Source organism: Acipenser ruthenus, unplaced genomic scaffold (assembly GCF_902713425.1).
Source record: "Acipenser ruthenus unplaced genomic scaffold, fAciRut3.2 maternal haplotype, whole genome shotgun sequence".
Classification (NCBI taxonomy): Eukaryota; Metazoa; Chordata; class Actinopteri; order Acipenseriformes; family Acipenseridae; genus Acipenser; species Acipenser ruthenus.
The window spans coordinates 148979-172142 of record NW_026707909.1 but is presented as its reverse complement, the minus strand read 5'-3'; the positions used below and the strand labels follow the sequence as shown (position 1 = coordinate 172142).

General features: G+C 43.9%; 1 protein-coding gene across 1 annotated transcript; it reads left to right on the top strand.

Annotated features, from left to right (window-relative positions):
* The first annotated feature begins 331 nt into the window (after positions 1-331).
* LOC117433162 (trichohyalin-like) lies at positions 332-22502 on the top strand. Its single transcript, XM_059019497.1, has 6 exons — positions 332-2407; positions 12433-13551; positions 14442-14756; positions 18074-18160; positions 20056-21138; positions 21552-22502. Exons 1-6 carry the CDS (start codon positions 493-495, stop codon positions 22454-22456), a joined length of 5424 nt encoding a protein of 1807 aa, XP_058875480.1. The 5' UTR covers positions 332-492; the 3' UTR covers positions 22457-22502.
* Positions 22503-23164: the final 662 nt, after the last annotated feature.

The following is a 23164-nucleotide window of genomic DNA, read 5'->3' as shown; positions in this document are numbered from 1 at the left end:
TTTAGAGGATGAACTGAACCCTCTCTGTTCTGTTCAGATATTTATTGAAGGTTTGAAGACATTATCATTGTGTGTAAATGATTCAGAGTGAAAGTGAAAGTAAATCCAAACATCAAAGTGAGTTTGCTGAAATCAGAATTCATATTTTTTTACCTGCTTATTTTCATACAGTTATTAAAAAATATGCTGGCTTCTCTAAAGTGTTTAAAAGACACAGATACAAGAATATACAAGCAATCAACTGTTAATGTTACAAAGCTACTGACAAACAACAGAGGCACACGACTGATTCACAACAAGTTAGTCTTGCTAGTTGTGTCTCTGTACAGCAGCTCCACACATACAGGAACATGCCAGTGCTGTGTGTGACAGGGAGTGTTCTTTCAGCACAGCACGACAACAAGAGGAGAAAACTAATCCAGGGCTTCACATGGAAAGCTTTCATTTCTAAGAGGAACAAACTGTTCTTTCTCTTTAACAGGGCGGGGAATCATGGCTGCAGAACAAGAGGCTAAAGAAACTGTTTCTCAAGAGCTGCACAGCGCCTCTGAGCTGAGGATCGTGCTGCTTGGGGGACGCTTGACTGGAAAGAGTACAGCAGGAAACACCATCCTGGACAGAGAGGAGTTTAGGTCTGGATTAAGCTCCTCTGCAGGAACGAAAGAGTGCGAGAAGAGAACAGAAGAAGTGTCTGGGAGACGGGTCACTGTGGTCGACACTCCAGACTTGTTATACACAGACCGGATCAAGATTGAGAGATGTGTTTCTCTGTCTTCCCCGGGACCCCACGCTTTCCTCCTGGTGATACGCGTGTATCCAAAAAAAATGATTGACAGTCGCACTGCATTGTCAGAGTCTCTAGTAAAACCAGATTGTGATGCCTTTGATAAAGTCCAGCAGCTGTTTGGTGAGAGAGCTGTAAGGAACACGATGATCCTTTTCACCCGCGGGGATGTTCTGACAGGCAGGACGATTGAGCAGTACATTGAGGAATCTGGTGAGGAGCTCCAGCAGCTTGTTGAGAAATGTGGGAACAGGTATCATGTTTTCAACAATAAGAACAGGAGCGATCGCACTCAGGTCACACAGCTCCTGGACAACATAGACAACATGGTGAGGGGAAGTGGAGGCTGCTACCTCCCAATATCTTCTGAGATTTACCAGGAGGTAGAAGAAAGGATTAGACTAAAGGAGCAGGAGCTAAATGAGAAACACAAAGAGGAGCTGAGGAGGAGAGAAGAGGAGAGGAAACAGAAATATGAGGAGGAACAGAGGAAGAGAGAAGAGGAGATGAAACAGAAATATGAGGAGGAACAGAGGAGGAGAGAAGAGGCGATGAAACAGAAATATGAGGAGGAACAGAGGAGGAGTGAAGAGGAGATGAAACAGAAATATGAGGAGGAACAGAGGAGGAGAGAAGAGGAGATGAAACAGAAATATGAGGAGGAACAGAGGAGGAGAGAAGAGATGAAACAGAAATATGAGGAGGAACAGAGGAGGAGAGAAGAGATGAAACAGAAATATGAGGAGGAACAGAGGAGGAGAGAAGAGGAGATGAAACAGAAATATGAGGAGGAACAGAGGAGGAGAGAAGAGATGAAACAGAAATATGAGGAGGAACAGAGGAGGAGAGAAGAGATGAAACAGAAATATGAGGAGGAACAGAGTAAGAGAGAAGTGGACATGAAACAGAAATATGAGGAGGAACAGAGGAGGAGAGAAGAGGAGATGAAACAGAAATATGAGGAGGAACAGAGGAGGAGAGAAGAGATGAAACAGAAATATGAGGAGGAACAGAGGAGGAGAGAAGAGATGAAACAGAAATATGAGGAGGAACAGAGTAAGAGAGAAGTGGACATGAAACAGAAATATGAGGAGGAACAGAGGAGGAGAGAAGAGGAGATGAAACAGAAATATGAGGAGGAACAGAGGAGGAGAGAAGAGATGAAACAGAAATATGAGGAGGAACAGAGGAGGAGAGAAGAGATGAAACAGAAATATGAGGAGGAACAGAGGAGGAGAGAAGAGATGAAACAGAAACATGAGGAGGAACAGAGTAAGAGAGAAGTGGACATGAAACAGAAACATGAGGAGGAACAGAGGAGGAGAGAAGAGGAGATGAAACAGAAATATGAGGAGGAACAGAGGAGGAGAGAAGAGGAGATGAAACAGAAATATGAGGAGGAACAGAGTAGGAAAGAAGAGATGAAACAGAAATATGAGGAGGAACAGAGTAGGAGAAAAGAGGAGATGAAACAGAAATATGAGAAGGAACAGAGGAGGAGAGAAGAGGAGCTGAAGGAGAAGTTGAGGAAGCAAATGAAGGAAGAGGAGCTGGAGAAAGAGGCAGAGGAATCCAAGCTGCCTGTTGGGAGAAGGAAGAGCAAGGAGCTTGTCATCCCCAACAGTAAGTTTGTTTTACAGATACAACATTCTTAACACTTTCATAAGCTCTCACAATGCCACCATTGAACTGAATGAGTCTTACAGTTTAATAACATTATGAATACCTTAACTGGGTTATTAAGATACATGTATACATCTTGTGATAAGACGGGTATTTGTGGCTATTATTGAGTGTCCTTAAACTTAGGTATTTTTTGAGAAGTCCTGGAAATAGTTGTGAAACCTCAGATTTCTTGGGGGTTTAAAACTGAATAAATAATTTGTGTGAAGAAATCTAGTTCTGAGTGTTCTGAGCTTCTCTGGACAAATTATTAGGACACTGTTACACCTGCACATGAAAGAACAAACAAGAAATCAAACTGCTAATGCTACAAACCTGCTGACAAACAATTCAGACACGTTGTAATGGAGACAATTACTAGGGTACCAGGTAGAGTCAGAATACACTGCAGCACTACCAGCTACAAACTTGTGTGACACTCGTTACCAGAACAAACGTGTCAACACTGTCTAAACCAGGGGTGTCAAAGTCATTTCGTTTGGCGGGCCTGATCCGATACCCTGGCGCTTGGCGCGGGCCGAGTGACAGTTATAAAAATACAAAGATCAACCCAAAACCTCAAAGTTATTGCGTTTAACTAAAATGATCATACATAGCATATTTACATTCCCCTAAATTGCACATATTGATTATTTTACTCGCCATCACCTCTTAGAACACGTGTGCAAACATGCCTTCGCATGAGCAACACAGATTTTCATGTTGCTGTGATTGCTGTCAATTGGCGATCACGTGGTGTAGACAGCTGTGCGTCAGCTGGTTCGAGTAGACGACACCAGTGATACCAGAACAAGGTTCTGTGGTGACAAGTGTCATCGTGTCTTTATCTGTGAAGAGAAAGATGGAACAAGAGTGCCGTGTGTTTCAAGAGAAATGGGGAATTTCATATTTCTTTGAGGGCATGAATGGAAAGCCAATGTGATCAATTTGTAAGCAACATGTGTCTGTTGTGAAATAATACAACATTAAAAGACACTGTGAAGCAAACCATGGCAAGAAACATGATAAATATACAGAAACGGTATGTGAAGATAAATGCTCTGAATTAGTCATTAAAAAAGCAGCAATTGATGTCTACTAATGCGTGTAGCATAAGTGATGCTGCTGTTAAGGCAAGCCATGTGATGGAGAGTTTTGAAGAAATGCTGCTGAAATAGTGTGTCCAGAGAAGCTGCAATCTTTCTCCGTCATGAACATCAACAAATCAAAATGTTATTCTCAACTTAACTCAATACTCAAGCTATCCTCAGCCCAGTCATTTGCTCCAGATGTTGATGGGCTGGTTCAAGCAAAGGTTCCTGGTATCAGGAGCAGCAGTAGCAGTCACTAATGTTCTTTGCCTTTATCTTTGTGAGTGCTCAATAAAAAAACTGATGAGCACTCTGGAATTTTTCGTGCTGGTACGAGCATGGAATTTTGATGTTTTGGATATTCATTCAAGATGTAGATATTTGTTCGGATATTCGTTTTAAAAAACGTTATCAAAGCCATTATGTAACACTGCATTAAAATATCTTGTCTTGTCTCTACAAAACAAAGAAAGCAATACAGTAGTTAAATCTTGTAAATATTTCAAGTAAAAACAAAGTAGACAACACTTTTTTTTTAAAAAAATAATCACTGCACTTGTGTATTCGCAGTAAACAACGTGGTCATAAACACGTTTTCATAAAGTAATAACATTGGTTTTTAACCTGAATAAACACTTTAAATAAAATAAACGTTAAAAAGAGAGCGTTGTACAATGAAAAAAAAAAATTACTCACCGTTTTATAATTTTTTTTGCATTCCACTTAACAAAATGTAGGATTGCATCATAAAAGAAAATTAAAACGTTGATTAATATACGAGTTTTGCAAGTATGACCTGTATCATAATATTGCAGACAGAAACGGACCCCGATTGTAGCGGCGGTAAGAATCCAAGAGTACAACTTTTATCTTCCAAAATAGAAAGCTGTTTTATTGATCAAATCGAGTGAACAGCAACACTCGGGCTGCGCTTAGCTGACAGTCAGAGCGCCCCAGGAGAACGCCCCCCACTGCCTGACATCAGGGTACTGGCAGGACACCCCCCCCCCCCCCCCCCCCACTCACAGCAGCAGTGACGATGTCAGGTGATAACACTATGTAACACAATTTTTGTTCCTGGGTAGTAAGTGTTATTTCCTAATTGCTTATGCCTCAAAAGTATAGAAAATGGCTATTATTCCCCACAAACTTTGCTTTTGTGACCAGGACAGTGATATTTTGAAATTTACCTATTTCCAATGAGAAAACGGGCGAATATGTGTCTTTCCGTTCACATAAAGTCAGAAAAAAACAACATATGAATCCAAATTAACATGTATTTATACTAAAGTAATACAAAAATGACTACAAAAGATTTAGAAGTGAGTAGTTTTTCGAGATTTACGATTATACTGTAAATCACTTTCACGAATCAGCCCCCAAATGTAGTCTCCCATCATGTTCTCGTTATACTGTCCTTGGTAGCGGCGTTCAAAGTCCAGTATATCCTGGTGGAAGCGCTCGCCTTGCTCCTCCGAGTACGCTCCCATGTTCTCCTTGAATTTATCAAGATGAGCATCAAGGATATGGACTTTGAGGGACATCCTACAGCCCATTGTGCCGTAGTTCTTCACCAGAGTCTCAACCAGCTCCACATAGTTTTCGGCCTTGTGATTGCCCAGGAAGCCCCGAACCACTGCGACAAAGCTGTTCCAAGCCGCTTTCTCCTTACTAGTGAGCTTCTTGTGGAATTCATTGCACTCCAGGATCTTCTTTATCTGTGGTCCGACGAAGACACCGGCTTTGACCTTTGCCTCAGACAGCTTAGGGAAGAAGTCTTGAAGGTACTTGAAGGCTGCCGACTCCTTATCTACAGCTCTGACAAATTGTTTCATAAGGCCCAATTTGATGTGCAGTGGTGGCATCAGCACCTTCCGGGGGTCCACCAGTGGCTCCCACTTGACGTTGTTCCTCCCCACAGAGAACTCGGTCCGCTGTGGCCAGTCCCGCCTGTGGTAGTGCGCCTTGGTGTCCCTGCTGTCCCAAAGGCAAAGATAGCAGGGAAACTTGGTAAAACCGCCTTGGAGACCCATCAGGAATGCCACCATTGCAGCCTCTTGATGCCATCTCAGAAAAATGCAGATATGTATCCACTTAGGCAGCTGGAACTAAACTGAACTGGTGGGCTTAAGGCCCCTGTATTTATACCACTATTTATATTACTGGAAAGTTCTAGAAGTTACTCCAAGTTTACTCAGCACTGAATCTATCTGGAATGTTCTGGAAAATAGGTACATTTCAAAATATCACTGTCCTGGTCACAAAAGCAAAGTTTGTGGGGAATAATAGCCATTTTCTATACTTTTGAGGCATAAGCAATTAGGAAATAACACTTACTACCCAGGAACAAAAAAAAAAAAAAAAATTGTTACACGGTGTAAGCAATGGAAAGCGAGCAGCGGCTCCAGCAGAGTAAATCTCGCTGCCGGCCTCTGCGACAATATATATAAAATCTCACAGATAAAATCATTTCTGACGGAGACAGACATTTTTTTTTGCCTTTGAATACATGTAAAAAAAAAATGTTAGTTTCGGATATGTGTCCCAGCACTCATTTTTTTGCATTTTTTTTACCTGTATTCTAGTGAATAAAAAAAAAAATAACATTCCATGAGCTGTATGTTTGACACCCCTGGTTGATTGTGTGTGTGAGTGCATGTGTATAGTTTAGCTGGTCTGTATCTCATGCTGTGTAGATATTGAGTGGAGCTCTCACTGTTCTGACCAGAGGGGGCGCTTGTTTGTAATTGTCATTGTGACACCACTGCTGCAACTTCACCTGCTAATATCTCATAAACCATTTCACATGCCAGCTTCATATTTACCATGTTACCTCTTCACTACAGAGCTTGATGAGTTAATAATATTGATAACAGCATCAGAGATGTACTTACCTCTTCACTACAGAGCTTGATGAGTTAATAATATTGATAACAGCATCGCTCCTGTACTTACCTCTTCACTGCAGAGCTTGATGAGTTAATAATATTGATAACAGCATCGCTCCTGTACTTACCTCTTCACTACAGAGCTTGATGAGTTAATAATATTGATAACAGCATCACTCCTGTACTTACCTCTCCACTACAGAGCTTGATGAGTTAATAATATTGATAACAGCATCGCTCCTGTACTTACCTCTTCACTACAGAGCTTGGTGAGTTAATAATATTGATAACAGCATCGCTCCTGTACTTACCTCTTCACTACAGAGCTTGATGAGTTAATAATATTGATAACAGCATCGCTCCTGTACTTACCTCTTCACTACAGAGCTTGATGAGTTAATAATATTGATAACAGCATCGCTCCTGTACTTACCTCTTCACTACAGAGCTTGATGAGTTAATAATATTGATAACAGCATCGCTCCTGTACTTACCTCTTCACTACAGAGCTTGATGAGTTAATAATATTGATAACAGCATCGCTCCTCTACTTACCTCTTCACTACAGAGCTTGATGAGTTAATAATATTGATAACAGCATCGCTCCTGTACTTACCTCTTCACTACAGAGCTTGATGAGTTAATAATATTGATAACAGCATCGCTCCTGTACTTACCTCTTCACTACAGAGCTTGATGAGTTAATAATATTGATAACAGCATCACTCCTGTACTTACCTCTTCACTACAGAGCTTGATGAGTTAATAATATTGATAACAGCATCGCTCCTGTACTTACCTCTTCACTACAGAGCTTGATGAGTTAATAATATTGATAACAGCATCAGAGCTGTACTTACCTCTTCACTACAGAGCTTGATGAGTTAATAATATTGATAACAGCATCGCTCCTGTACTTACCTCTTCACTGCAGAGCTTGATGAGTTAATAATATTGATAACAGCATCGCTCCTGTACTTACCTCTTCACTACAGAGCTTGATGAGTTAATAATATTGATAACAGCATCGCTCCTGTACTTACCTCTTCACTACAGAGTTTGATGAGTTAATAATATTGATAACAGCGTCGCTCCTGTACTTACCTCTTCACTACAGAGCTTGATGAGTTAATAATATTGATAACAGCATCGCTCCTGTACTTACCTCTTCACTACAGAGCTTGATGAGTTAATAATATTGATAACAGCATCGCTCCTGTACTTACCTCTTCACTACAGAGCTTGATGAGTTAATAATATTGATAACAGCATCGCTCCTGTACTTACCTCTTCACTACACAGCTTGATGAGTTAATAATATTGATAACAGCATTGCTCCTGTACTTACCTCTTCACTACAGAGCTTGATGAGTTAATAATATTGATAACAGCATGTGGCGGAGTGTCCCGCCCCTATTTATTATTATTTGTATTTTTGTTTGCGGCGCGGGTAAAAGCGCCGCGTCTTTTATTGTTATATTTAAAAACCTCGTGAGGATGCATGGCTGATCAGCTACTGATTATTTAACTAGCTGACAGTCATGCATCCTTACCAAACGCGTGCAGACTCTGGCCGGGGGATAATAAGATAATTACCAACTAGTTAAATCCCTCGGCCAGAGTATATAAACCAGCAGCACTCTGCACTCGGTGTGTGGAGTGTTCGAGAGTGGAGAACGGGAGAGAGAGAGGAAGAAAACAATTGCTAAAACGTGCTGGAGTATCCAGCACGAAACTTACTTGTTTGTTTATTCGTTCGGCCCTCGTGCCCTTTGGTTTGGTGTTTTGTTAAATCTTTTTGTTTTTGTTTTGTTTATTAAATACGCTGAGTGCACCAGCACTCAGCTTCAACCGCCCATCCACTGTTTTGGTTTGAGTTACTTCCTGGTCCGTGACGTCATCCACATCACCACTGCGAGCCAGACTGTCACATATGGTGTCCTGCGTGGGACAAACAACGCCTCCAACAGCCGGACCAGGAACAGCAAAGGAAGTTTTTTTCGTGTTCGTTTTTTCAAATAGTGTTTTTTGTGTTTGAAAAAAAAAAAAAAAAATGGATGAAGTGGACGCCTATATGGAGAGGTGGCATGCGCATCAGAGGGAGTTGAAGGAAGGAGGGGCTACATGGTGCCTCGCCTGCCTGGAGTATGGGCACCTCCCTGAGGTGTGCCCATATGAAGACCCCCTCTTTGTGCAGGCCTTTGATCGAGGTGAGGTGGAGACTGCGGAGGAGTGGATCCACCTGAAGGCCATACCATCGCCGCAGGTGGATCAGGAAACCTGCCTCACCTGCCTCAAAGGGGAGGAGTGGTGCTTTGCCGTCGGCAAGGTCGGGCACAAAGCACCCGACCAACCCCCTCCATGGCAGGAGGTGGAACTGCTGGTCCCGAAGAAGGGAAGGAGGGGCGGTGCTAAGAAGGCAAAGAAGCCCGCACGTCCTGCGCCTGAGTGGGAGGAGCCCGAACGTCCTGCGCCTGAGTGGGAGGAGCCCGAACGTCCTGCGCCTGAGTGGGAGGAGCCCGAACGTCCTAAGCCCAAGAGGGGGGAGTCGGTGCATCCACAGCCCAAAAGGGAGGAGTCGGTGCGTCCACAGCCCAAAAGGGAGGAGTCGGTGTGTCCACGGCCCGAAGAGAGGGAAGTCGGGGCTTCCACAGCCCTAGGACCCAAGCTGCAGTCCCAAGAGCCAGAAGGGGAGGAGTTACAGGCTCAACCCCCTGAATTTTTCTGGGGGGGAGAAGGGCAGGATGCTGGTGTTCCCCAGCAGCCTCTATTTATGCTGCTGAAGGGAGCACGGCACACACCAGCCCAGCCGCCACAGCAGAGGGAGCCAGCACCGCCACAGCCTCCCTCTGAGTGGCCAGCATCCGCCCCATCGCCTCTGCCTCCACCACCACCAGGAGCAGAGCAGCAGGAGCTGCCTCTGTCTCCACCACCACCAGGAGCAGAGCAGCAGGAGCTGCTTCTGTCTCCACCATCACCAGGAGCAGAGCAGCAAGAGCTGCCTCTGCCTCCGCCACCTCCACCAGCAGAGGGTGAATGCCTGCTGGTTCCGCCTCCACCGTCGTGGGAGGACTGCTTGCCCCTCCCACCTCCACCAGCAGAGGGTGAATGCCTGCTGGTTCCGCCTCCACCGTCGTGGGAGGACTGCTTGCCCCTCCCACCTCCACCAGCAGAGGGTGAATGCCTGCTGGTTCTGCCTCAACCGCCATGGGAGGACTGCTTGCCCCTCCCACCTCCACCAGCAGAGGGTGAATACCTGCTGGTTCCGCCTCAGCCGCCGTGGGAGGACTGCTTTCCCCTCCCACCTCCACCAGCAGAGGGTGAATACCTGCTGGTTCCACATCCACCGTCATGGGAAGGACTGCTCCTGCCCTGCCTCGCACCACCCAGGGATGCCTGCTTCGCATCGCCTGGGGCTGCCTGTTGCTCCGCATCACCTGGAGAGCCACCAGCTACAGAGAACGAGGGAGAAGTGGAGCTCCCGCTGCCGCCTCCATGGCCAGGGGCTCCCCTCCCGAGTTCACCTCCCGAGGGTCCGCTGCCGCTGCAGTCGCCTGGGGTCGCCAGGGATCCTGCTTCGCCTGGGGTCACTACACTGTGGTCAGAGCCCCACGGAGGGGAACTGCTGGCCGTGAAGAGGAGGGGGGAGGTCAGGAGACCAGCTCCCCCAGCCGCACTTTCGCGGCAGGAGTTTGGGTGGTCAGAGCCCCACGGAGGGGAACTGCTGGCCATGAAGAGGAAGGGGAAGGTCAGGAGACCAGCTCCCCCAGCCGCACTTTCGCGGCCGGAGATCATGTGGTCAGAGCCCCACGGAGGGGAACTGCTGGCCGTGAAGAGGAGGGGGGAGGTCAGGAGACCAGCTCCCCCAGCCGCACTTTCGCGGCAGGAAATACTGTGGCTGGAGCCCCATGAAGGGCAGCTGCCAGCCATGAAGAAGGGGGGGGAGGTCAGGAGACCAGCTTCCCCCGCAGCAATTTCGCTGCAGGAGAAAGGGTGGCCGGCCATGAAGAAGGGGGGGCAGGTCTGGAGACCACCCCCAAAATTTTTTTGGCCAGAGGAGCCGGCCGGTGCGCGGGCCATTGGAACGCTACGGCTGTTTGGGTGGGAGGAGGACATCCCACCGTGGCCGCCACCTTTGGTCCGCTGCTGCCCCTGTTCCTGCGCCGGGACTGCTAACCGGGACTTTGGGGACTAAGGGGGGAGGTGGCCGAAAAGGCCATGTGTGCTGCGCACAAGGGGGGGCATGTGTGGCGGAGTGTCCCGCCCCTATTTATTATTATTTGTATTTTTGTTTGCGGCGCGGGTAAAAGCGCCGCGTCTTTTATTGTTATATTTAAAAACCTCGTGAGGATGCATGGCTGATCAGCTACTGATTATTTAACTAGCTGACAGTCATGCATCCTTACCAAACGCGTGCAGACTCTGGCCGGGGGATAATAAGATAATTACCAACTAGTTAAATCCCTCGGCCAGAGTATATAAACCAGCAGCACTCTGCACTCGGTGTGTGGAGTGTTCGAGAGTGGAGAACGGGAGAGAGAGAGGAAGAAAACAATTGCTAAAACGTGCTGGAGTATCCAGCACGAAACTTACTTGTTTGTTTATTCGTTCGGCCCTCGTGCCCTTTGGTTTGGTGTTTTGTTAAATCTTTTTGTTTTTGTTTTGTTTATTAAATACGCTGAGTGCACCAGCACTCAGCTTCAACCGCCCATCCACTGTTTTGGTTTGAGTTACTTCCTGGTCCGTGACGTCATCCACATCACCACTGCGAGCCAGACTGTCACACAGCATCAGAGCTGTACTTACCTCTTCACTACAGAGCTTGATGAGTTAATAATATTGATAACAGCATCGCTCCTGTACTTACCTCTTCACTACAGAGCTTGATGAGTTAATAATATTGATAACAGCATCAAAGCTGTACTAACCTCTTCACTACAGAGCTTGATGAGTTAATAATATTGATAACAGCATCAGAGCTGTACTTACCTCTTCACTACAGAGCTTGATGAGTTAATAATATTGATAACAGCATCGCTGCTGTACTTACCTCTTCACTACAGAGCTTGATGAGTTAATAATATTGATAACAGCATCGCTCCTGTACTTACCTCTTCACTACAGAGCTTGATGAGTTAATAATATTGATAACAGCATCGCTCCTGTACTTACCTCTTCACTACAGAGCTTGATGAGTTAATAATATTGATAACAGCATCAGAGCTGTACTTACCTCTTCACTACAGAGCTTGATGAGTTAATAATATTGATAACAGCATCGCTCCTGTACTTACCTCTTCACTACAGAGCTTGATGAGTTAATAATATTGATAACAGCATCGCTCCTGTACTTACCTCTTCACTACAGAGCTTGATGAGTTAATAATATTGATAACAGCATCAGAGCTGTACTTACCTCTTCACTACAGAGCTTGATGAGTTAATAATATTGATAACAGCATCGCTCCTGTACTTACCTCTTCACTACAGAGCTTGATGAGTTAATAATATTGATAACAGCATCAGAGCTGTACTTACCTCTTCACTACAGAGCTTGATGAGTTAATAATATTGATAACAGCATCAGAGCTGTACTTACCTCTCCACTACAGAGCTTGCTCTTCAGTTGAATGGTGAGATGTTTGTCCTCGGTGTACAGCTGTGTACAGCACATACAAAAACATACAAGCAATCAACTGTTAATGTTAGAAAGCTAGTAACAAACAACAGAGGCACACGACTGAGTCACAGCGTTAAACAAGTTACTGTATTGTCACTAACATTAAGATATGTATTTGAGAGGGTGATGCTGTTTGTAGTGGAGTGAAGAGCTTGCTGGTTGAGTCTCTGTACAGCAGCTCCACACATACAGGAACATGCCAGTGCTGTGTGTGACAGGGAGTGTTCTTTCAGCACAGCACAACAACAAGAGGAGAAAACTAATCCAGGGCTTCACATGGAAAGCTTTCATTTCTAAGAGGAACAAACTGTTCTTTCTCTTTAACAGGGCAGGGAATCATGGCTGCAGAACAAGAGGCTGAAGAAACTGTTTCTCAAGAGCTGCACAGCGCCTCTGAGCTGAGGATCATGCTGCTTGGGGGATGGTGGCATGAGAAGTGTGAAGCAGGAAACACCATCCTGGGCAGAGAGGAGGGTAGATCTGCATTCAGTGTCTCTGCAGTAACGAGGGAGTGTGAGAAGAGAACAGGAGAAGTGTCTGGGAGACGGGTCACTGTGGTCGACACTCCAGACTTGTTAGACACAGACCGGGTTGAGATTGAGAGATGTGTTTCTCTGTCTGCCCCGGGACCCCACGCTTTCCTCCTGGTGATACCCGTGTATCCAAAAGAAATGATTGACACTCTCCGTGAGTCTATAGTAGAACGGTATTGCAAATCCTTTGATAAAGTGCAGCAGCTGTTTGGTGAGAGAGCTGTGAGGAACACGATGATCCTTTTCTCCTTCGGGGATCATCTGGAAGGCAGGACGATTGAGCAGCACATTGAGGAAGCTGGTGAGGAGCTCCAGCAGCTTGTTGAGAAATGTGGGAACAGGTATCATGTTCTCAACAATAAGGACAGGAGCAATCGCACTCAGGTCACACAGCTCCTGGACAAGATAGACAGCATGGTGCAGGGGAGTGGAGGCTGCTACACCATGGAGATGTACCTGGTGGAGAAAATTAGACTAAAGGAACAGGAGCTGAATGAGAAACACAAAGAGGAACTGAGGAGGAGAGAAGAGGAGAGGAAACGGAAATATGAGGAGGAACAGAGGAGGAGAGAAGAGGAGATGAAACAGAAATATGAGGAGGAACAGAGGAGGAGAGAAGAGGAGTTGAAACAGAAATATGAGGAGGAACAGAGGAGGAGAGAAGAGGAGATGAAACAGAAATATGAGGAGGAACAGAGGAGGAGAGAAGAGGAGATGAAACAGAAATATGAGGAAGAACAGTGTAGGAGAGAAGAGATGAAACAGAAATATGAGGAGGAACAGAGGAGGAGAGAAGAGGAGCTGATGGAGAAGTTGAGGAAGCAAATGAAGGAAGAGGAGCTGGAGAAAGAGGCAGAGGAATCCAAGCTGCCTGTCAGGAGAAGGAATAGCAATGAGGCTATCCCTCCCAACAGTGAGTTTGTTTAAATTGTTCTACAGATACAATATTTTGAATACGTTCACAGGCTCTCACACAGCCACTATGGAACTAAATGAGTCTCATAGTTTACTAATATTTTGAAAACCATAACTGGGTTATTAAGTTACATGTATACATGTTGTGTGAGGTGGAAATGGAGCTGTCTTCCACTAGCTAATAATGAGTGTTATATATATACAGTGTATGCTGTGTGAGGTGGAAATGGAGCTGTCTTCCACTAGCTAATAATGACTGTTATATATATACAGTGTATGCTGTGTGAGGTGGAAATGGACCTGTCTTCCACTAGCTAATAATGACTGTTCTATATATACAGTGTATGCTGTGTGAGGTGGAAATGGAGCTGTCTTCCACTAGCTAATAATGACTGTTATATATATACAGTGTATGCTGTGTGAGGTGGAAATGGAGCTGTCTTCCACTAGCTAATAATGACTGTTATATATATACAGTGTATGCTGTGTGAGGTGGAAATGGAGCTGTCTTCCACTAGCTAATAATGACTGTTATATATATACAGTGTATGCTGTGTGAGGTGGAAATGGAGCTGTCTTCCACTAGCTAATAATGACTGTTTATATATAATGTATCTGTATATACAGGGTAGACAATATCCAACCCAACAGTAAGTTCAGTTTACAAAGAAGCAGCGTTTATTGATTGTTCTTTAATATTTTATTGATGAACTGATTGATTTTATCATCTATAATCTACACGTTAGTTACTAATACTATAGAAGCTATAAACAGTATGCCCTTGTTTGATCTGGAACACAGTGGTCTAATTGAGTCACTCTGTATCATGCTGTGAAGGGGAAAAGTTCTGGGTTTTACACCAAGATCTCCTTATTATTTTTTTTTCAGTGTCTGGAGGTGAAGGAGAGGCTCCCCTTGCAGATACCCAAGCGCCTCCCAGCCCCCCTGAGCTGAGGATGGTGCTGCTTGGGAAGACTGGGGCTGGGAAGAGTGCAGCAGGAAACACCATCCTGGGCAGAGAGGAGTTCAGATCTGAAGCCAGCTCCTCTGCAGTAACGAGGGAGTGTGAGAAGAGAACAGGACAAGTGGCTGGGAGACGTGTTGCTGTGATCAACACTCCAGAGCTCTCTCAGGACAAACTCCAGATTAGGAGCTGTGTTTCTCTGTCTTCCCCGGGACCCCACGACAAAAGCTGCTACACCAGTGAGGGGAAAGAAAGGTCCAGAAATGTGAGGATAGGGAAGAAGAGAGATGAGCAGATTGACAGGGTGGGCTATGAAAAGAGCAGACTGCTAAAGGAGATGAAACAGAAATATGAGGAGGAACAGAGGAGGAGAGAAGAGGAGATGAAACAGAAATATGAGGAAGAACAGTGTAGGAGAGAAGAGATGAAACAGAAATATGAGGAGGAACAGAGGAGGAGAGAAGAGGAGCTGATGGAGAAGTTGAGGAAGCAAATGAAGGAAGAGGAGCTGGAGAAAGAGGCAGAGGAATCCAAGCTGCCTGTCAGGAGAAGGAATAGCAATGAGGCTATCCCTCCCAACAGTGAGTTTGTTTAAATTGTTCTACAGATACAATATTTTGAATACGTTCACAGGCTCTCACACAGCCACTATGGAACTAAATGAGTCTCATAGTTTACTAATATTTTGAAAACCATAACTGGGTTATTAAGTTACATGTATACATGTTGTGTGAGGTGGAAATGGAGCTGTCTTCCACTAGCTAATAATGACTGTTATATATATACAGTGTATGCTGTGTGAGGTGGAAATGGAGCTGTCTTCCACTAGCTAATAATGACTGTTATATATACACAGTGTGTGCTGTGTGAGGTGGAAATGGAGCTGTCTTCCACTAGCTAATAATGACTGTTATATATATACAGTGTATGCTGTGTGAGGTGGAAATGGAGCTGTCTTCCACTAGCTAATAATGACTGTTATATATATACAGTGTATGCTGTGTGAGGTGGAAATGGAGCTGTCTTCCACTAGCTAATAATGACTGTTATATATATACAGTGTATGCTGTGTGAGGTGGAAATGGAGCTGTCTTCCACTAGCTAATAATGACTGTTATATATATACAGTGTATGCTGTGTGAGGTGGAAATGGAGCTGTCTTCCACTAGCTAATAATGACTGTTATATATATACAGTGTATGCTGTGTGAGGTGGAAATGGAGCTGTCTTCCACTAGCTAATAATGACTGTTATATATATACAGTGTATGCTGTGTGAGGTGGAAATGGAGCTGTCTTCCACTAGCTAATAATGACTGTTCTATATATACAGTGTGTGCTGTGTGAGGTGGAAATGGAGCTGTCTTCCACTAGCTAATAATGACTGTTATATATATACAGTGTATGCTGTGTGAGGTGGAAATGGAGCTGTCTTCCACTAGCTAATAATGACTGTTATATATATACAGTGTGTGCTGTGTGAGGTGGAAATGGAGCTGTCTTCCACTAGCTAATAATGACTGTTATATATATACAGTGTATGTTGTGTGAGGTGGAAATGGAGCTGTCTTCCACTAGCTAATAATGACTGTTATATATATACAGTGTATGCTGTGTGAGGTGGAAATGGACCTGTCTTCCACTAGCTAATAATGACTGTTATATATATACAGTGTATGCTGTGTGAGGTGGAAATGGAGCTGTCTTCCACTAGCTAATAATGACTGTTATATATATACAGTGTATGCTGTGTGAGGTGGAAATGGAGCTGTCTTCCACTAGCTAATAATGACTGTTATATATATACAGTGTATGCTGTGTGAGGTGGAAATGGAGCTGTCTTCCACTAGCTAATAATGACTGTTATATATATACAGTGTATGCTGTGTGAGGTGGAAATGGACCTGTCTTCCACTAGCTAATAATGACTGTTATATATATACAGTGTATGCTGTGTGAGGAGGAAATGGACCTGTCTTCCACTAGCTAATAATGACTGTTATATATATACAGTGTATGCTGTGTGAGGTGGAAATGGACCTGTCTTCCACTAGCTAATAATGACTGTTATATATATACAGTGTATGCTGTGTGAGGTGGAAATGGACCTGTCTTCCACTAGCTAATAATGACTGTTATATATATACAGTGTATGCTGTGTGAGGTGGAAATGGAGCTGTCTTCCAGAAGCTAATAATGACTGTTATATATATACAGTGTATGCTGTGTGAGGTGGAAATGGACCTGTCTTCCACTAGCTAATAATGACTGTTATATATATACAGTGTATGCTGTGTGAGGTGGAAATGGAGCTGTCTTCCACTAGCTAATAATGACTGTTATATATATACAGTGTATGTTGTGTGAGGTGGAAATGGACCTGTCTTCCACTAGCTAATAATGACTGTTATATATATATACAGTGTATGCTGTGTGAGGTGGAAATGGACCTGTCTTCCACTAGCTAATAATGACTGTTATATATATACAGTGTATGCTGTGTGAGGTGGAAATGGACCTGTCTTCCACTAGCTAATAATGACTGTTATATATATATACAGTGTATGCTGTGTGAGGTGGAAATGGACCTGTCTTCCACTAGCTAATAATGACTGTTATATATATACAGTGTATGCTGTGTGAGGAGGAAATGGAGCTGTCTTCCACTAGCTAATAATGACTGTTATATATATACAGTGTGTGCTGTGTGAGGTGGAAATGGACCTGTCTTCCACTAGCTAATAATGACTGTTATATATATACAGTGTATGCTGTGTGAGGTGGAAATGGACCTGTCTTCCACTAGCTAATAATGACTGTTATATATATACAGTGTATGCTGTGTGAGGTGGAAATGGACCTGTCTTCCACTAGCTAATAATGACTGTTATATATATACAGTGTATGCTGTGTGAGGTGGAAATGGACCTGTCTTCCACTAGCTAATAATGCCTGTTATATATATACAGTGTATGCTGTGTGACGTGGAAATGGAGCTCTCTTCCACTAGCTAATAATGACTGTTCTATATATACAGTGTATGCTGTGTGAGGTGGAAATGGACCTGTCTTCCACTAGCTAATAATGACTGTTATATATATACAGTGTATGCTGTGTGAGGTGGAAATGGAGCTGTCTTCCACTAGCTAATAATGACTGTTATATATACAGTGTATGCTGTGTGAGGTGGAAATGGACCTGTCTTCCACTAGCTAATAATGACTGTTATATATATTCAGTGTATGCTGTGTGAGGTGGAAATGGAGCTGTCTTCCACTAGCTAATAATGACTGTTATATATATACAGTGTATGCTGTGTGAGGTGGAAATGGAGCTGTCTTCCACTAGCTAATAATGACTGTTATATATATACAGTGTATGCTGTGTGAGGTGGAAATGGAGCTGTCTTCCACTAGCTAATAATGACTGTTATATATATACAGTGTATGCTGTGTGAGGTGGAAATGGACCTGTCTTCCACTAGCTAATAATGCCTGTTATATAGATACAGTGTATGCTGTGTGAGGTGGAAATGGAGCTGTCTTGTTCTTTTGCAGTGTCTGAAAGCAAAGTGGAGAACGAATCAGAGGAATCCAAGCTGCCTGTCAGGAGAAGGAATAGCAAAGAGCTCATCAACCCCCACAGTGAGTGAGATTGAAATTGTTATTCTAGGATAGAAATGAGTTTATTCCATCAAGGATCTCATCCTTAAACAATAGAAACAATATTAAACAGGCAGTTCACAGTCACGCTGCACACACAGGAGAACCAGCACTGCGTGCCACAGGGAGAGCAATGGATCTCCTCTGAGCGGCTGATGAGTTAATAATATTGATAACAGCATCGCTCCTGTACTTACCTCTTCACTACAGAGCTTGATGAGTTAATAATATTGATAACAGCATTGCTCCTGTACTTACCTCTTCACTACAGAGCTTGATGAGTTAATAATATTGATAACAGCATCAGAGCTGTACTTACCTCTTCACTACAGAGCTTGATGAGTTAATAATATTGATAACAGCATCGCTCCTGTACTTACCTCTTCACTACAGAGCTTGATGAGTTAATAATATTGATAACAGCATCGCTCCTGTACTTACCTCTTCACTACAGAGCTTGATGAGTTAATAATATTGATAACAGCATTGCTCCTGTACTTACCTCTTCACTACAGAGCTTGATGAGTTAATAATATTGATAACAGCATCAGAGCTGTACTTACCTCTTCACTACAGAGCTTGATGAGTTAATAATATTGATAACAGCATCGCTCCTGTACTTACCTCTTCACTACAGAGCTTGATGAGTTAATAATATTGATAACAGCATCGCTCCTGTACTTACCTCTTCACTACAGAGCTTGATGAGTTAATAATATTGATAACAGCATCGCTCCTGTACTTACCTCTTCACTACAGAGCTTGATGAGTTAATAATATTGATAACAGCATCGCTCCTGTACTTACCTCTTCACTACAGAGCTTGATGAGTTAATAATATTGATAAAGGCATCGCTCCTGTACTTACCTCTTCACTACAGAGCTTGATGAGTTAATAATATTGATAACAGCATTGCTCCTGTACTTACCTCTTCACTACAGAGCTTGATGAGTTAATAATATTGATAACAGCATCAGAGCTGTACTTACCTCTTCACTACAGAGCTTGATGAGTTAATAATATTGATAACAGCATCGCTCCTGTACTTACCTCTTCACTACAGAGCTTGATGAGTTAATAATATTGATAACAGCATCGCTCCTGTACTTACCTCTTCACTACAGAGCTTGATGAGTTAATAATATTGATAACAGCATCGCTCCTGTACTTACCTCTTCACTACAGAGCTTGATGAGTTAATAATATTGATAACAGCATCGCTCCTGTACTTACCTCTTCACTACAGAGCTTGATGAGTTAATAATATTGATAACAGCATCGCTCCTGTACTTACCTCTTCACTACAGAGCTTGCTACAGGGAGCGCTGTCACTGTTTGAAAGACACCTTCCTCAGTTAACAGCATTGTGGATCCAGTGTTTTTCATTTAATACCTGCCAGACTTACCTGTGCAATACCTGTGTAGGAAACAGATTAACCAGGGTTTATAATGATACTAGATACACATTGTGTTTTGTGTTAAAATGTATTTATTATAAACCTGAGGGCACAGTTTTTTTATGGTGAAATGTTTTTAAAGTTTCTAAGTTGATTGAAACAAAACTGTCATTTCATTTTAAGTTAGCTTTCATTTATTAAAAAGATAAGCTACGGCTATTTGTGGCTATTATTGATATTTAAGAATATTTGCAAAGTCCTGGAAATAGTTGTGAAACCTCAGATTTCTTGGGGGTTTCAAACTGAATAAATAATTTGTTTGAAGAAATCTAGTTCTGAGTGTTCTGAGCTTCTCAGGACAAATTATTAGGACCCTGTTACACCTGCACATGAAAGAACAAACAAGAAATCAAACTGCTAATGCTACAAACCTGCTGACAAACAATTCAGACACTTCACTGATTCTTTCTCTTCAACAGGGCGGGGAATCATGGCTGCAGAACAAGAGGCTGAAGAAACTGTTTCTCAAGAGCTGCACAGCGCCTCTGAGCTGAGGATCGTGCTGCTTGGGGGAGGAAAGACTGGGAAGAGTGTAGCAGGAAACACCATCCTGGGCAGAAAGGAGTTTAGATCCGGATCCAGCTCCTCTGCAGGAACACAGGAGTGTGAGAAGAGAACAGGAGAAGTGCCTGGGAGACGGGTCACTGTGGTCAACACTCCAGGCTTGTTAGACACAGACCGGGTCGAGATTGAGAGATGTGTTTCTCTGTCTGCCCCGGGACCCCACGCTTTCCTCCTGGTGATACCCGTGTATACAAAAGAAATGATTGACACTGTCCGTGAGCCTATAGTAGAACAATATTGCAGAGCCTTTGATAAAGTGCAGGAGCTGTTTGGTGAGAGAGCTGTGAGGAACACGATGATCCTTTTCACACGCGGGGTTTGTCTGGAAGGCAGGACGATTGAGCAGTACATTGAGGAAGCTGGTGAGGAGCTCCAGCAGCGTGTTGAGAAATGTGGGAACAGGTATCATATTCTCAACACTGAGGACAGGAGCGATCGCACTCAGGTCACACAGCTCCTGGACAAGATAGACAACATGGTGAAGGGAAACGGAGATGGCTATTTCACCAATGAGATGTACCAGCAAGCAGAGAGATGGAATAGACTAAAGGAACAGGAGCTGAATGAGAAACACAAAGAGGAGCTGAGCAGGAAAGAAGAGGAGATGAAACAGAAATATGAGGAGGAACAGAGGAAGAGAGAAGAGGGGATGAAACAGAAATATGAGGAGGAACAGAGGAGGAGAGAGGAGGAGATTAAACAGAAATATGAGGAGGATCAGAGGAAGAGAGAAGAGGAGATGAAACAGGAATATGAGGAGGAACAGAGGAAGAGAGAAGAGATGAAACAGAAATATGAGGAGGAACAGAAGAGGAGAGAAGAGGAGCTGATGGAGAAGTTGAGGAAGCAAATGAAGGAAGAGGAGCTGGAGAAAGAGGCAGAGGAATCCAAGCTGCCTGTCAGGAGGAGGAACAGCATTGACTTCCCCATTCCCAACAGTAAGTTTGTTTAAACTGTCTCTCTGAGACTCTTCTCATTGGGTCCCTCCTGGCATAATCACAAAAAGCTGTAAGTTAATGACATTAATTGAGTTTATTTGAATTCCCTTACCTGGCAATAAAACATAGGAGGAGATTAAAGTTGTATTTCTGACAAGTTTTTGAGTACCAGAAATTCAGATACCTGCAGAACAAGAAGATAGAGTTCTAATACTGTAATGTTAATAAATCTTTTCAGAGGAGCACATTGTACACTGATGTGTTTCTGCAGTAATATAGAATCCCATGATATTTTATACTGGTGCTCTGCAGCCTTCATTCTTGTCTATCTGACTTGCTGATTAATCACAGGAATCTGTTGTGCTTTAGAGACGTCAGCAGGGTGAAGTACAGTCACAGATATGACTTTTAAATGTGTGGAGAAATAAACTTGACCTGTTATTTTTCAGTGTCTGGAGGTGAAGGAGAGGCTCCCCTTGCAGATACCCAAGCGCCTCCCAGCCCCCCTGAGCTGAGGATGGTGCTGCTTGGGAAGACTGGGGCTGGGAAGAGTGCAGCAGGAAACACCATCCTGGGCAGAGAGGAGTTCAGATCTGAAGCCAGCTCCTCTGCAGTAACGAGGGAGTGTGAGAAGAGAAAAGGACAAGTGGCTGGGAGACTTGTTGCTGTGATCGACACTCCAGAGCTCTCTCAGGACAAACTCCAGATTAGGAGCTGTGTTTCTCTGTCTGCCCCGGGACCCCACGCTTTCCTCCTGGTGATACCGGTGGGCCGATTCACAGAGGAAGAGAGGAGAGCAGTGGAGACAGTCCAGGAGATATTCAGTGATGAGGCTGTGAGGAGGTACATGATGCTCCTTTTCACACACAGTGACAAACTGAAAGGCAAGACCATTGAGGATTATATTCAGACAGGCAGCAAGGAGCTCCAGCAGCTTGTTGAGAAATGTGGGAACAGGTATCATGTTCTCAACACTGAGGACAGGAGCGATCGCACTCAGGTCACACAGCTCCTGGACAAGATAGACAACATGGTGAAGGGAAACAATGGCAGCTACTACACCAGTGAGATGTACCAGCAAGCAAAAGAAAGGGCTGGAGAAGTGAGGATAGGGAAGAAGAGAGGTGAGCAGATTGACAGGGTGGGGTATGAAAAGAGCAAACTGCTAAAAGAGAGGCCAGGAGAGCTGGAGCTACAACTGGAGCTGAGGAGAGAGAGGGAGAGATCCAGAGTGCTGGAGAGGGAGCTGAGGAGAGCACAAGAGGGGGAGCAAGAGCTGAAGAAAGAGAGGGAGAAAAGAAGAGAGCTAGAGGAGTAGCTGGAGCTGATGAGAGAGAGGGAGAAAAGGAGAGAGCTGGAGGAGGAGCTGAAGCTGATGAGAGAGAGGGAGAAATTCCGAGTGCTGGAGAGGGAGCTGAAGAGAGCACAAGAGTTGGAGCAAGAGGTGAAGAGAGGGAGAAAAGAAGAGATCTACAGGAGGAGCAGGAGCGGAGGAGAGAGAGGGCTAGAGAGAGAGAGAGGGAGAAAAGAAGAGAGCTGGAGGAAGAGCTGGAGCGGAGGGCTAGAGAGAGGTAGAAAAGAGAGGATTTCTTATTAACTCAGCGACCGTTGTTGTGTTTTAAATTTTAATTTTAAAAGGGGGAGCTGAAGAGGGACAAAGAGGGGAGCAAAAGAAAACAAAAAGTGATTGTTAAAGTTTGAAATGGAAGACCAGGAGGATTAGGAGCCGTGTTCTAAGATACACATCCCTGAAAAACCCACAGCCCAGTGTTTACTTCAGTACAATACAATGCATTTACATAATGATGCATCAACTCAGGTTGCTTCAATGAGTCTCTTTCCTTGGTCTTGTGAAGGAAAAACAAACCATTTATAATGTATTTAAATTTAAAAATCTTTTCTAACCAGACATTTTATTAAAGTAACATTTTCATTTTCCTGCGAGCCTGTGTTTTCTACCTAAGAGCTTCAGCCGCTAACATGGAAACTTCAAGGAGACCTCAGGAATGTTATCCTTCCAGGAAGG